This window comes from Falco rusticolus, chromosome 6, assembly GCF_015220075.1.
Source record: "Falco rusticolus isolate bFalRus1 chromosome 6, bFalRus1.pri, whole genome shotgun sequence".
Taxonomy (NCBI): domain Eukaryota; kingdom Metazoa; phylum Chordata; class Aves; order Falconiformes; family Falconidae; genus Falco; species Falco rusticolus.
Genome location: NC_051192.1, coordinates 16,368,678 through 16,383,696, shown reverse-complemented (window position 1 = coordinate 16,383,696; position 15,019 = coordinate 16,368,678). Strand labels below are relative to the sequence as shown.

The 15,019-nt window shown below is 45.3% G+C and overlaps 1 protein-coding gene across 3 annotated transcripts; it reads left to right on the top strand.

Annotated features, from left to right (window-relative positions):
- The first annotated feature begins 188 nt into the window (after window positions 1–188).
- Window positions 189–15,002, top strand: HADHB (hydroxyacyl-CoA dehydrogenase trifunctional multienzyme complex subunit beta). 3 transcript variants are annotated; one of them, XM_037390773.1, is made up of 16 exons: window positions 189–266; window positions 1,858–1,932; window positions 2,327–2,368; window positions 3,856–3,952; window positions 4,575–4,619; window positions 5,886–5,985; window positions 7,204–7,291; window positions 7,869–8,056; window positions 9,348–9,528; window positions 10,630–10,751; window positions 12,056–12,135; window positions 12,221–12,268; window positions 12,686–12,773; window positions 13,333–13,407; window positions 13,900–14,064; window positions 14,868–15,002. In XM_037390773.1, the coding sequence occupies exons 2-16, from the start codon at window positions 1,866–1,868 to the stop codon at window positions 14,901–14,903; spliced, it is 1,422 nt and encodes a 473-aa protein (XP_037246670.1). In that variant the 5' UTR covers window positions 189–266; window positions 1,858–1,865; the 3' UTR covers window positions 14,904–15,002. The 3 variants fall into 3 exon arrangements, with proteins under 3 accessions (XP_037246670.1, XP_037246671.1, XP_037246669.1); XM_037390774.1 differs by lacking the exon at window positions 189–266 and adding an exon at window positions 271–293; XM_037390772.1 differs by lacking the exon at window positions 189–266 and adding an exon at window positions 327–414.
- Window positions 15,003–15,019: the final 17 nt, after the last annotated feature.

The following is a 15,019-nucleotide window of genomic DNA, read 5'->3' as shown; positions in this document are numbered from 1 at the left end:
GCGGCTGTCCGCGGCGCTGCCTGTTCCCTGCGCAGCAGCCGCCTCCCGCCTCCCTCGCTCTTTCGCGCTCACCGCGAGGTCTCGGAATTTTTTGGTCTGTACCGAGCGGCGGTGGAGGCTGGCGGGAGGACGGGAGCGCGGGAGGGCTCGGGCAGGGGCTACGGGACAGGCGGCGGGCACCCCGGAGGCTGCGGAGGGCGCGGGGTCCTTCCTGAGGGGAGGAGGCGGTGGCGGTAGTGCGGGGCGGTGCTGCTGTGCCGGCGGAGGTGCGTGGGTGGCGGGGCCTGCGGGGGGTGAGGGGGCCGTCGGGGCGGTCGGTTGGGGGTGCAGGGGAGGCGGGCAAAGGGTGAAGGTGGCTGTGAGGTGTGTGCATGCCGAGGAGTGGGTGGGTAGTGGCTCTGGTCTGTGCGTGGGGTGAGGAGCGGCTGTTGGGCAGGGAGAGAAGCGGATGTGTAGTGCGTGGGGGTGTAGCTTGTGTTCTCTGTGAGCGCACGGGGTGGATGTGCAGCGTGTGTGTGCGAAACGTGTGCGAGGGTCGGGGGTGTTGTGTGTGGAGAGGGGAAGGGCAGTAGGGGCTGCTGTGGAAGCGGGGCAGATCCTGCAGGCTCTGGAAGGAGCTTTGGCCGGTTCAGTTCGCGTGCTGTCTCGTTGGGGTGCCAGGGGAGCGGCTGACTTACAAAAAACATGGGGGATAGCGTGTGTGGTGGGGGGCGAGGCCGGTGGGTGCGTTGTGAGGAGAGCAGCTGTGCGGTGTGCAGGGCGTGGGTCCGGCTTGGGGACCTGGAGAGGAGGAGTTTTGTCAGTTGCGCAGGGAAAATTGGGGAAAGAAGTGTAGGGAGGGAGCTCAGCACGGGTGGAGGGCGAGCACTGTTGTAGGGAGGTGATCCAGAGAAGTATGCGTGGGAGGAGATTTGATTTTTGGACCTTTACTGATGTGAGGGGCCTAGGTTTGGGTTTTGGGATGCCAACATAGCTAGAGCAGGCTGGGGAATGAGGAGTGCTGCGTGGCATGTTGCAGGTCCGGAGCTGTAGGGTGTGAGGTGTCAAAGTGGAAGGGGGTGGCTGGCAGCTTACACTGAGTTTTGAGAAACTGTAGAGACCTGCAATACCTGGGTGTGCTGGGCTTGGGGCTGCAGGTGCTTCTGCAACCCTTGAGGGGAAGTGTGTGTATTTTGGAGGAAGAGCGCTGCTTCAATGCCAGAAGAGTGACAGAGTGCAGTGGATGTTACTGTGAAGCAGCAAAAGAACGAGCCGTGAGATATGGGGTTTTTTTTGCCCTGGGCAGTAAAAACTGTAGTTGAGGATTTGTTTGTAGGGAAACCCTGTACTGGAATTAGCTTCATGAAGGCTACAGAGGAAGTTTTTTGGGGTAGTGGATACCAACTTATTCTGCTTCTTGTGGGGCTATTCAACAGGGAGTTACTGAGGTTACCATCAATGGTTAAAATAAGAGGTAGCAGCATGAAATTGTGCCAAGGAGAATGCATCAGGAAAGTCACGCTGGTAGTGAGATTGGCTGGGCACTGGGACAATTTTCCAGTGGGGAAGGAAGTGGTGGAACAGTTACTGGGAGGGGGACTGAAAGCGGCACTGGCTGCTGTCAGTACAGTGCTGGGTCACTGGAGAGATGAGTATTTATTTACATGAACATTTGCAGGCCACAGTTGTAAGCCAGACTCCTTGTGTGTTAGATGCTGTTCAAAAAATGTAGTAGGAAGTATTCTCTGCACTGCTGCCCTTGGACTGTCTTTTCTTTCTACGCTTTTTTGGCCATGTGTGAAGCAGGCAGATCGCTTAACCTGAAATTGCTCTGCATAGGCTAGATTGGACTAGGATCAGTCTTTCTCCATTTTCTAGATATCAAAATGAGTTCCATGCTGACCCATGCCATCAGAAACCTCCCTGCTTCCTCAGCATGGGCTGCCAGGGTCTGTAAGTATCTTTTAAGTTTATTAAAAGCTTGAATTGGTAGGTCATAAAATTCTGTTTTTAAGTCTTGGGTTTGGAATGGTTGCTTGTATCTGAATCTCTGTTCCATTGTCATCTTATAAAAACATGACTTCTTTTTTTAACTAGCTAATTCTGTTGTTGCTGTATTTGTCCCTTCCCACATCAGGTGTGGGAGGAATCTCATGTTAACAGGTAATGTGACCTGTGTTGTTTTTGTGAACAAAGTAAACTAATAAAGAGCTCACAGATGCTCTAGTGCAGTTGTCTTACTTTTTTTAATAGTTATCTTATTTTTTTAATAGTTCTTACAGAAACTAGAAATGTTTTTAACATTTCTTGTTTGACATACGCTATTTTTTTCTTTCTTGTTTTTCAGTTGCTCGATCACTGAGCTGCTCTTCACCGTTACAAGCTGCAGGTAGAGTGAAAAAAAACAGGAAAAGCAGTGGGTCTGTGCTAGAGAAGACTATTTTTGAAGCTGCCACCCTTTTCCAGAGTCTCATTCCGCTTAAATCTCAGACAAGCGGCACAGACTGCTTTAGTTTGAGTGCTCAAAAACTGCAAACAAGTAAAACTACAGGCAAACTGCTGTTTGCGGCAGAGTCCCTTCAACCTCTGAATGCCCCTGGCTCTCAGCAGCTCTGCCCAGTCCAGAGCTGACGCTCCATTGTCACCTGACAGATAGCTATTTCTAGAACCTAAACAGAGAAGCTGAACTCGGGGTTTATGAACTGTCTGGGCATAACCAGCTTACTTGCCCAGAGGGGAGGGAATTGTCCGTGACAGGGAGGAGCTTGTGGAATTAGCTCTGAAGTCCAACAAGACCAGTGAGAGGCTCAGGTCTTGGTGGAGCTGCTGAACATGCACAGTTACACAGATTTTTAGCCATGGCACTTAGCGAGCAGTCCAGGTGATCTGGCATTCTGGGATTCATTGTGGGGGGTGGCTCAGGGGACTAATGCTTTGAGCTGCCTGGGGTTTGGAAATGGGCCTAGACAGCAGCTCCCCCTCGTCTCCTTGGCTCTGCACAGAAAGCCTTATATAACCCAAGAACAGTGCTGGAGTTTCATCCTAGTGCTGGCATTTGCTTGAGCACAGTGTTTCCTGGCCTTAATCTGCTTTTACGTGTCTCTGTCCTCCTGCTTGTAAAAGGAGCTGCCCCATATGCTCATTAAGATTTACAGGCCTCGTGGTATTAGGAAATTCTCATTGAAGTCTTTGTTAATCGTTACTTCAGAAGAGCTGTGTCAGCGGCCTGTTGAACAATACTCTTACCATGACATGCTTTGTCTTGAACCTGAGATGCTCAGACACCATACAAGAGAAGTAACAAGTTACCCACAGCAAATATATGCATTCTTTGTGCTACTGCTTTCCTCTGGGAGTGAAAGTTGACTTCCTGAACTGTTTTGATTACCTTGAATTATCTCACTTTCACTGTGCAGTAAGAGCATGTATATAGGCAGTTACTGTGGAAAGTAAGTTGGTCGCTAATTGAAGTCCTTGCTGTTCCCCAAGTGGGAGATCTTACTCACACTCTGAATTTGGTCTGCCTCATTCATATTGAAAGCTGTACAGCATTTTGAGAGGGATGTCTTCCTGCAGTATTCTTGTCAGTGGTAATAGAGACTGGGAGTTACGTGGCTTTGTTCTCAGCTGTACCATTGCTTCAGTGTAACTATAGATGAATCCCTCTGCTGATGGGGGATGTACCAAGTTGTTAAATCATGTTTCACACATCTCATAATTAGCCAGAGGGAGACAAGATTACAGCTCAGGTGTCCTACCTACCCTGCTTTTGACTTATGCACCAAAAGAGAACATTTTCCTGTTTTCTAGTAGTTTTTACAGGGTCTTACTTTAAGCTTGCTGGTATTCTTGTTAACATTACTTCTTTTTCGGCAGCCCAGCCTAAGAGTAAGAAGACCTTAGCCAAAAGTGGCACGAAGAATATCGTTGTGGTAGATGGTGTCCGTATTCCATTTTTGCAGTCTGGCACCTCGTAAGTATAAAATAAGAGGAAAATACATGCTGACTTGGTTAATTATAGAATCTCTGTGAAAAAAAATCAGCTTACTTGTTCTTTTTAATGTAGTTATTCTTATGCCTAGAAGTATGGAAGTTAGGCTGCTAGTTATTCCAGCTTACCTAATGAAAAAACGTGGTCTGAAGGTTAACCATGTATGTGAATTCTGAGAAGAACGAGGATTTGTGCTGCATGTCTAGAGGAACCTGCTGGTAAATTTACAGCAAATAAAGCAACAAGTTTCACAAAACTAGCAGGACAGATGCAGAGAATCTGCTGTAGACTCTTCTTGCTAGACTGTCATGCCACCAAATCCACAGCTGAATTAGAATCAGACCTAACTTTCTGAGGATGGCTAGGGGATTTCTTTATTCTGTAACTATTGCTTTCCAGTGGTTTTACTACAGCAATTGCATGCTGGCTTACACACCAATAGTCCTCACAACCCGGGGTATGAAATGTTTGATTATAAATGCAGCAGAGCATTTCTGGTATGTCACCAGTTCTTTGCCACTGATGTGCGCTTACAGTGGTGAAGTGGACATCTGTATCGGTTTCTGACACCCCTAAGTTTCTGCCTTTCTTCTTTAACTTTCAGGTATGCGGATCTTATGCCACATGACTTAGCAAGAGCAGCACTGCAGTAAGTAAATTGAACACTAGAAGGGCCCAAAAAACTTGTTGAGATGCTGGGGTCCCAACGCTGGTATGGTAGCTTCAACAGATTTGAAAGTCAAGGCTCTAGCTTTGTCTCAGACTCTGAATGACATGATCCAGGGCCTTAATTTTTCATGGTCCACCACCACCTTCATAGGTGGCTTAAGCAGTGGGGCTTACAATAGGCTTGTGCTAAAATGTGCTATTAGAAAGAGATGGCTTTGTTGTCCTGCTTGACAAACTTTAGTTTGAATTCTGACTGTAGTTTTCTAAATACAGAGGTCGTAGCTGCTGTTGAGGCGTGCTTACAATTCATGGGAAAAACAGTCTGGGCAATGCAGGGAAAAACTTAAGTGGCAACAAGAATAACAAGCTAATTCTATCATCTTGCCTGTCCTTTCCACTCTGCAGTGATTTGACAAAAGCTGTAGGTTGTTAGGAGTGGGTTTGTTGTGTTGAGAAGCAGGGCAAAGTGCTGTTGAAAAGAGAGAAGGCTTTACTGGGGGGGAGGGAGATCTCAAGGCTCAGAGAAAGATCATGAGGTTGGTGCAGTTGTGCCAAATCTGAATGCCATGTTTAGCCACGGCAGGCTAATCTGCTTGACAGGCAGCATGTTAGTCGTGTGTGAGGGCTGTGTCCGGACATAGAGGGGGTTTTAATGTGCTGCAGAAGAGAAGTTACTGATTGAGGGGCCCTTAGTTTTGTTGTTATTTGGTGCTTTTTAGTGCATGAAACTGCATTTGTATCCCAGTGGCCTTAAATCACTGCCCGCAGTGGGATTTGTTGTGGTGACATGTTTGTCAAGTTGTTTTGGCAAATGATGCCATATGGTGAAAACACACTGCTTATTTTCTGTGTGTCTTTACTGAATTTTTAAATGTTCCTAAACAAAAGGTGATCAGCTTTAGCTCTTAAGGCCCTCTTCCTTTAAATTTTTGATGTCAGAATACTCCAATTTGGGGAAGATACTAACAGCCATTTTGGGGGTGGAGGGAGTGTAGAGCAGTTGCTTTCATGAAATTATGTAATAATTTATATTGCTATTATCACCATGATTATTTGCAGTCCATAGCAAATTACACTTTTCATTAAGTACATATGCATGCAAGATTTCTTCTTAACTAGGGGCAGAAGATGTGGCTCCATTGTTGCCTTGTTCTCCAGCCAAGCTGGCAGAAAGAGTATGTTGGAGGACTGTGACGTAGTTATTGCTTACATGGTGCAAATTCTTTTTTTTTATTCTTCTCCTCAGGGGGTTGCTGAACCGGACCAGTGTCCCAAAGGATGCTGTTGATTACATTGTTTATGGCACAGTTATCCAGGAGGTGAAAACGAGTAATGTTGCCAGAGAGGTAGGTTACTTGCAGCATTTCCTCTGTGAGTCTGATTTCTGCAGCTAGCATGAAGATGACAAACACTTGGCGCAAAAAAAGAAATTTGCAGTATTATGGTTTGTTTAAACATGATTTGCGAGTATGAACTAGTTGTGCAGTATTGTATGTGTCAACTGTATGGGACTCTCCCTCCTGTTGAAATCTGCTGTAGATCAAGTGTATTTTAATGCAGTGAAGCCTCTACTTGATTCTTCCTTGAGAGGGAAGCTTTTGTTAGTGATTGGTGATCACTCAGCTCTTAACTGATTTAAATGCTGGCTTGTCCAAAGTACTTGAGAGGACTAGAGTGTGCTGTCATAGATTACTGTGGTATTTATTTATTTTATTGGCTGATCAGATGCAGCTTTTGAATGATTTGAAATGGAGTAGCTTACCTGCCCTTTTTTCGGGCAGTTAGAAAACACAATTTGCATATTATACACAGAAAGAAGCTGGTCTACTGCAGTAATGTTACGGAGGCAGCATGTGATTTTCTGTAATCTGGAGCTTCTGATCTTGTTCTCTGCAACTTGGCAAAACCATGATGTAACCTGGGCTGGAACGACTGAGGAGGTGGTTATGAGGCTGTCCAGTTCCATCAGCCGTTTTAGCCTTGTGTATGCGAATACTCGCTTTGGTCACCTGCCAGTCAGATGAGGTTGTGGTATAATTTTAACTTGGGAACAACTGTTGAACTTTAAACCAGTTGGCCACATCTCAACTAGGGAAGGTCTTGCTGTGGGCAGCTCTCTTGTGGTAGGAGGCTGTGCTCTCAGCTGCATCAGATTGAGAGGCTGTGTTCTGAACTGCAGGAAATGTTTTCTGTACTGTGTGAAGCAGGTCACGGTGCCTTGTACTGAGGGGCTCTAAATAATTCCCTTCCTATATTGCCTTTGCAAATAAGGTGAAGCAAAGATGATGCTAAGTAGTTGGAAGTTCTTTTGAAATTGTGAAGTGTGCAGTTAGTTTGTCACTTTATTAACGGGGATGGCCAGTGACTGTCTGCATGATGCAACTGAGAACCTTGTTTCCTCCTGTTCCCGGAGTCTGGGGAGGGGATGAGTAGTTGGCTGAATGAAAACTTGATGTACTTGTTTTCAGCTTAGTGTGGAAAGGTGTGTTGCTGGGCGGAAGGTAGTTCTGACCCTGTGGAGCAAAAAGGTGCTGGTTTTAACAGCCATTCTTTGTTGCTTATAGGCTGCCTTGGGAGCAGGTTTCTCAGACAAAACTCCAGCCCACACAGTCACCATGGCTTGCATTTCTTCAAACCAGGCTATGACCACAGGTACGTTGGCTGGAAGAAGCTATGGGTTTGGGAAGGAGCTTAGCAGCTCCTCTGCATACCTTGTCTAACTTGCAGTGCTTAGTGAATATAAGTAAGCATCTGAAGAAATCCTGGAATGGAAGTTTTTGAACCAACAAAATATAATATGAATCAAGTGTCTGCTGTAGACCTGCCAGCAGCTTGATAACCCTTTGCCTTCAGCAGTAGTCTCTGCTCAGTGTCTACTTCAGCTTGGGAGGTAAAGACTCCATCATGATAAGGAAGTTGCTACCTTTCAGGCTACGTTTGTTTTTGACTTAGCCTAAACAGAGCAAAAAAAATTGAGACCCGGCTACTGTCTCAAATTGCTGGGGATGTTCTTCTCCCAACTGCTGCATGTGACAAAGAGAAGTAGAAGCAAAGTTGTAAAACCAGCATGATTCAGAAAATGGCTGTCTCTGTTAAACATGTGTTGTATAACTTGGCCAAAGCCAGAGGCTGAAGAAGGAAATAAAATGTAGTAGTATCCAAAGCACTAACGGGCTAAGTGTCAGTTCTTCCCACAGCTCTCATGGGAAACTCTTGTCTTGTTCTGCAGGCGTGGGTATGATTGCAGCTGGACAGTGCGATGTTGTGGTAGCTGGGGGTGTGGAGTTAATGTCAGATGTTCCCATTCGTCACAGTAGGAAGATGAGGAAGACTATGCTGACTCTTAACCGAGCCAAGACGTTAGGCCAAAAGCTCTCCCTGATTTCCAAAATTCGCCCTGACTACTTCGCTCCTGAGGTAATTTTTTTCCAGACATTTAGATATTTAGCTAAACTGTTTTCTAGGGAGGTGTAAAACAAATTGTCTTGGGTAATTTTTCTAGCCTCAATGGAGAGGATTTAAAAAGTGTAAGGTGGCTGCTTGTGGCTTGCCTTTTATTGGATCTTTGTCCTGTGCTTTAAGTTAAAACTGCAGTTGATTAATGGATCTCATAGCGTTGTGACTCTCTGCTTTGTCGTCTTGTATGTCTTCAGTAAACCTAACTAAATTCAAAACCTCCCTGTCCTACAACTCCTAGACAAACTGTGCTGGAGACTGCAAAAGTAGAAACTTTTTCCCCCAGAAATACAAAACTTATGCAAGGGTCCTAAAGGATCAGCAGATTTTTTTTTCCTAGATAATAGAAGTAACATGCTTAATATCAGAGAGGAATATCCTTACTATATGAATAGAATTGTTGTTTGATTAATGCATCTTAAATGTGCCTTATGATTGCTGTTCCTGGCCAAACCCTGCCAGGTGCTAAATGTGTTCAGCTCCCCTGTTTGGGCCCTGATGAGAATCTGCAGTCTGCTTGTTAAAAGCAGGAGTCTGCTGTAGAGGGAGCCACTCTTCTTTGTCTGGCGGCATGAGGGGGGTGAATTACTACGTGGTGGAGATGAGAAGGAAAAGCACTTCTCTCCTTACCATCACCGAACTCTTCACAAGAAAACTGTGTGTCTGCGCTGCTGCTGCCTGCCTTTAGTGTGAGTGCAGTGAAGCACAGTGTATGTACAGCAGAGGTGAGGTCCAAAGTCCAGCAAAGATATGAAAATTGCAGATTTAAATGCATGCAGGGATTTCCTGTGTGCTGCTGGAAGAGTGAAAACTAAGCTGAAATCACCTGTCTCTGGTTTTTCTTGAGGAAGTATTTGACAGGGAGTTTTAAGGTCCCAGGATATGTTGTTTCACTTTAGCCCAAAAAGTCTGTTCACCCTTCAGAGGGGGTTCCTTGTTCAATGCAGAAGGCAGCTGCTCTTTTGTCTGCGCGTGCAAATGCAGTACAGTTCTTGAACCCCTGCAGTAAGCAGCAGTCTGGACCTCATTTTTATGCATTTTTTTTCTAAAGTCTTTGAAAGTGATGCTTCTTCTAATATGTTTGCCCAAGTCACTGTGTGTTAATTGCATAACTCTAATATTAAACTGCCCTGCGTAATAAACAAAAGGGTTTCACTGGCTGACTGTGCAGGGCTTAACCAACTTCTGAACTGTATGTAACTGCTCAGGGATGGGTGTTGATGTGTGCTGACTTTATTTTTCTGTTTTGTAGCTCCCAGCTGTGGCAGAGTTCTCCACCAGTGAGACTATGGGGCACTCTGCTGATCGTTTGGCTGCTGCCTTTGCCATTTCCCGTTTGGAGCAAGATGAGTATGCCCTCCGTTCACACACACTAGCTAAGAAAGCCCAGGATGGAGGCTTGCTACTTGATGTGGTACCCTTCAAAGTGCCAGGTAAAAATGCATGTTTCATTGTTAGCATTCACTTCATGCAATAAAGAAATACTTTATTTAGTAAAGGAGGGGAAGTACTGGGGTCAGATTCATAATGTTCTGTATATCTGATATGGATTTTAACTCGTGAGAGACTGTTTCTCCTCGGAAAACTACTGACATAGGAGCATGTTTCTAAACATACACATCTAAATATATAAACATATACTTAGTTACCTAAATATTGTAATACCCATCTTGTATCCATGCTAAGTGGTGATACAGCAAGGAAGATCAGAACGGTTGGACCAAGAATCCCCCTGCTCTTTCAGTCGGACAAGAGAACCCATGTTTATAGCCCAAATCACTAACAATGAATAGAAAGCCTAATAAAATCCTGATCTGATCAATCAGACACTGGATAGGAAGAGCTGAAATGTGTTTATCTTGGTAGACTCCGGTTCACCAGCCTCACAGTCATTGCTCCAATATGAAATAGTTTGGGGAGAAAATTTAAGCTGTCCTTTCTGTGGCCTGATTTCTACCCTTATCCCCCATCAGCCAGTGGACATGCTTTGGTGTAATACCTATCCATCTGGGGCACTTTTACTCTGTACTTAGTTTCCTAGATTCATGCTTACATACAGTCTTTATACTAAAATTGGTAATTTTTGTTAACTGGCTTATTTAAGCAGCTGGTGTAGTTGAAGGTGTATACATTTGGTTCTTCCTAGTGCTCTTACTTCCTCAAAACTTGGCACATAAATGTATACTGATTTAGGCCCAGTTCTCCCATTTAGGCTTTATAATCTGAATTTAAATTCTTTAATCAAGTGAGTTTTCCATGTACTAATTTTTTCTTACAGTAAATAGATAGCAGTGCTTCATTTTTGCAATCTTCAGAGAGAAAGTGATGCAGCTTTAATTTTTAAGTGGTATTTTTTTAGCCAGGTTAAATATGCTGATACCATGAATGGATTTTCTGTTTTTTCCTCTTCCCACTTCTCATAAAAAGCACAGTTTTCCGATTGTTTCTTTCCCCCCCCCCTGGACTGCTGATGTGCAAACTCATGTATATTGCTGACTTTTGTAGTTTAATTTTTTTTTTTTTTTCATCAACAGGCAAAGATACAGTTACCAAAGACAATGGGATCCGTCCTTCCTCACTTGAGCAGATGGGCAAGCTGAAGCCAGCTTTTGTCAAGCCCTATGGAACAGTCACAGCTGCCAACTCCTCCTTCCTGGTAATGTGTGTTCCCATCCCTGTGAGCCAGAAGGGAGAACTGTCTGGTTTACCCTCTGCCTCCCATAGGTGTGTAGGTCAAGCTGTTACAATCTGTGGGAGTTAGTTGTCCCCTTTGTAATGTCACCTGCTTTCAGATTTTTCAAGGGTAACTTTGATCTGTATTACCATCTGGTTATCTTGGGTACTGGATTGTTTCTTTTTAAAATCAATAATTAAACACCTGAAGTCTTGGTCTGTGTTACCTGTTGATTTTTCTGTAGCTGCCTTATAAGGGTTGATCATTCAAAGGCACATGTGAAAATTCTGTCCCAGATGGGATTGATCACATTTTAAGTCTAGAAGTTAGTAGTTTTAGCCTAAACTTGTCACTTTAAGGCTTGCCCTGCAATCCACAGAGAGGAAAGAGAGATTTCTCTAGCACATCTATGACGAGCTCTCTTTTGCATATCCTCCTTTTTCTCTCTTTAGCGCTTTTAAAGGAAGCTTTTTTAGATGCTGAAGTTTTAAGGTAGTTGTGTAAATTAGGTGAGGTGTATCTGAGCCTTACAGAAGGTGATTGCCACTGGAAGTCTCCCACAGAGGGCTCAAGGTGGCGGTCATGTTCCTGCATGCGGCCCTGACCGGTTCTTGTGTATTTAAAAGGTTTTTCACAGTTTGTGATGAGCATTTCAAAGGAAGCAAGTAACTACTGCTGGAGCTCTTTCAGCAGCGATGCTATTTAATCCTTAGCGTTCTTGGGGACTTAAAAAAGCCTGGTAATGGCACGGCCTTGGTGTTAGGAACAGCAGAAATGCTGTTGGTGTGCTCTGTGCCACAGGTCTGTAGGCGAGCTTAGGCTATTAGCCCCAAATAAGTGGTCATGTGCCAAAGCTGTGATGTTCATCTTTGCAATAATGTGGTGAGCCTGTGGCTTGTGTCATCCCAGAATTATACTCCTGTTCTGGGACGGAGCCAAGTAGACAGGTGAGTGTTTGGGGTAACCAGCTTGTTCTCAGGAGAGGCAGGGATTTTAGGGATTTCTGTCCTGTTTGAAACCAGGGGGAGTTGTGGGTCTGAACTCTAAGGAAGTGCTTCAGTAATGTGTGTGCTAACACCATTCGGAGATCATCCATCTATCTATCCATCAGCTCTGTCATGCAGAGTTGTTCTTTGTCCCATATCATAGGGGGATGTCCTGGAAGCTCCGGTTACATTTGGGTCCTTTCTTGCCAGTTGCTCTGCTGGAGGGCTGTCAGGCTCATTTTGTGTGCAGGGTGTGCTTGTTCTTCAGGCAGTGATCTTGCTTTTGTCTGCCTGTTTCAGACGGATGGTGCTTCAGCAGTTCTGCTCATGTCTGAGGAGAAGGCTCTGGCAATGGGATACAAACCAAAGGCCTACCTAAGGTAAAAAGGGACTACTCTATGTGGCTTCTGAAGTTTGCTCTCCCTTTCTTCTCTTTCTGTTGCTAACAGCATTTCTCCTGTGCAGGGACTTTGTGTATGTGTCCCAAGATCCAAAGGACCAGCTGCTTCTGGGGTAGGTGGTGATGATCAAGAACATGCCCTAACAGGCCGTACTAGTGTGACAACTAGCCTTGACTTGCTGTTACATGTTTGTGTTTTGTGAAGTGTATCCTGAGAGATTACATCTCTTCAGGCTTTCTCGGAAAGGTGTGAGAGCCGGTGTGTTAGGTGTGACTCAGGATGGGGAAGTGGCTAACATGGGAGAGCAGCTGTGGCGGAAATACCCACCCTCATTTGCTGGGGGGCACCTTGGTCTGTTGGTACTAGCAGTAGTTACCTGGGGTTGTGTTTTAGTTGGAGTGTGACAGGCAGAGCACTGTACCATGAACCCTAGAGAGAAGGAATGTAATGTGGGTCACTGTGGAGAAGGGGGATGATGGTATGAGGAAACGTATTCACGCCAGAATTCTGTTTCTTAACTCTTCTTCAGTCCAACATATGCTACTTCCAAAGTGCTAGAGAAGGCTGGTCTAACCATGGCTGATATTGATGTGTTTGAATTCCACGAAGCTTTTGCTGTAAGTACTCTGAACACTAAGGATGCCTTTAACTGTAAAATGTCATTCTGTGGACATCTGCTTTCGTGTTGGTGAAAGGTCTCAAGACCTTCACTAAATGTAGATAGGTGTAATTCTACATTTATGTCTAAATATAAGTACTGTACATATTTTAAATGCTACATTTTTACATTGACACAATCTATGCTAAGTGGCTTACGTTGCTTGAAGTCACCAAAGGAATACTGATTGTTCTAAAATAATACTTTAAAAAAATAAACCTTGCTTTCCCAAGACCCTTGTATGAAGGAAACCACTTCTGCACATCATCTACTAATTGGATTGGGGCTGTGTGTTACTGTGGTGACGTGGCTTGTTACTTGGACAGCGTCTTTTTCTAGTTAAGGTTGAGCTAACATTAATTGACAGGGCTGATCCTGTCGAATGCTTTTTTAGTTGGCTGTGTTGGTTTTGTGGCTGTAGCTAGCCTCAGGACAACTCCTGTTTACTAGCGCTGTCCATAGGCTTTCCTCAAGGTCTGCCATTATCCTTGTTAATGTTGCCCTCCTCTCCCTTCCAGGGGCAGATACTGGCTAACCTGAAAGCTATGGATTCGGACTGGTTTGCACAAAACTACATGGGCAAAAAGTCAAAGGTAAGACACAGTCAGGACACTTTTATCTTTAGTTTAACTTTAGGATTAATTTAATTCCTCGTTGCAGCAGGATGGTGGTGGTGCTGCAAAGCAGGGCTGTTGTGTTCTGTGAGGAGAAGCAATGTTTCTTGAATTCTGGGTTAGCAAATCCCGATGTGAGGAGTTTCTTTGGGAACAATGGTGCTCCCATTTTGAGCAGGAGGTGATTTAGAACCGTAATGGTAATTGTTGAAGAGGAGGGAATAAAAAACAGTGGGAGGGGCTCAGTCCTTGGACATGCTTTCTAACAGTGTGGAGTATACCTGTCTGGCTGCAGGTGATGCAGTAAAGCCTTTAGCACAATTTTGTCCTGTTGTCAGGCTCTTTTACGTGCCAAGGAACACTTCATACAGCCAGCCTGGACTGTTGTAGGTTTGGCGTTGTCATGAGTAGGTCAGGCAGTCTTCTTCCAGACAGGTGATTGTGTGTCCTCTCCTCTGTGTGCTCTTGCAGGTTGGAGTTCCTCCTATGGAGAAGTTCAATAACTGGGGTGGCTCCCTCTCACTGGGACATCCTTTTGCTGCCACCGGCTGCCGTCTGGTAATTACTGCTGCCCATAGGTTGAGGAAGGAGGGAGGACAATACGGCCTGGTTGCTGCCTGTGCTGCAGGAGGGCAGGTAATGGTGCTGTATGGTCTGGCCCTGTTCCCTCTGCAGAGGGGCAGGAATTATGTTTCTGATCCTGTTGGTACTATGAAATCCTGTCTAGTTACACCGGCCGTGGGGGCACCTCCAAAATCCCATGGCACTTGGGGGTTCATAATACCCTCCGGCTTGGCTGGCTGCCTCCTTGTTGTGACTGAGTTCAGTGAGTTCCTCCTGCCTTGTCCACTTCAGAGACTCTCCAGCCTGCCTCGGAATCATCCCTGGGCAATTAGCCCTCATCAGCCCGTTTGGTACAAAAGGCAAAGAGAGATTTCAGCCATGTTCTGGGGGTTTCCTTTGGTGACTCTCAAAGACTTCCCAAATTGTGGTTTCTGAGGATCGTTTTTCTGATCTGAGGAAGAAGGGTCTTTACAAGAAAAATGGGGGTGAGACTCTTCCTTACAATTCTTGAGGCTGTGGATGGGAGCCATGGTTCAGGTTGCAGGGACCGGTGGGGACCTAGCAGGCAGGGCTCGCCTTCTGTCACCTGAGGGCACTGGTCCTAGCATTGCCTTCACCCTCGATTCCCAGTTTGGCCCTCAGGACAGCCTGATGCATTACTCAGGGTAGACTCTGGTGCCTTGGCCAGCCTGAAGCACATCTGTGCTGTCCCGAAGCTGTCAAACCACTGTCTGCAGAGCCCTCTTAGTGAATCAGCTCAATTTTCATCTTCCCTTTTATTTTATGACAGTTGGGAGATGGGCATCTCCAGTTGAGTGCGTGTCTGTAATAATCAGTCTTTTCTGTGACTGTTCTCTTTCTCTCTCTCCTTCCAGGGGCACGCGATGTTAGTGGAGCTTTACCCTCAGTAATGGGACAAGGGACTGCTGAGCAGGTTATTCATACGTCCTGTGCCTGGCAATGCCATTTCAATGCACTAATAAAAACATACATACAGTCCTTCTCAGAAAGGATTTTTGGTGGCCTT

Coding starts and splice junctions, on each gene's coding strand:
- HADHB (XM_037390772.1), top strand. CDS start 372: ATGCCGAGGAGTGGGTGGGTAGTGGCTCTGGTCTGTGCGTGGG. Junction 5,986..7,203: donor CGAGTAATGTTGCCAGAGAG/GTAGGTTACTTG, acceptor TGTTGCTTATAG/GCTGCCTTGGGAGCAGGTTT. Junction 7,292..7,868: donor AAACCAGGCTATGACCACAG/GTACGTTGGCTG, acceptor CTTGTTCTGCAG/GCGTGGGTATGATTGCAGCT.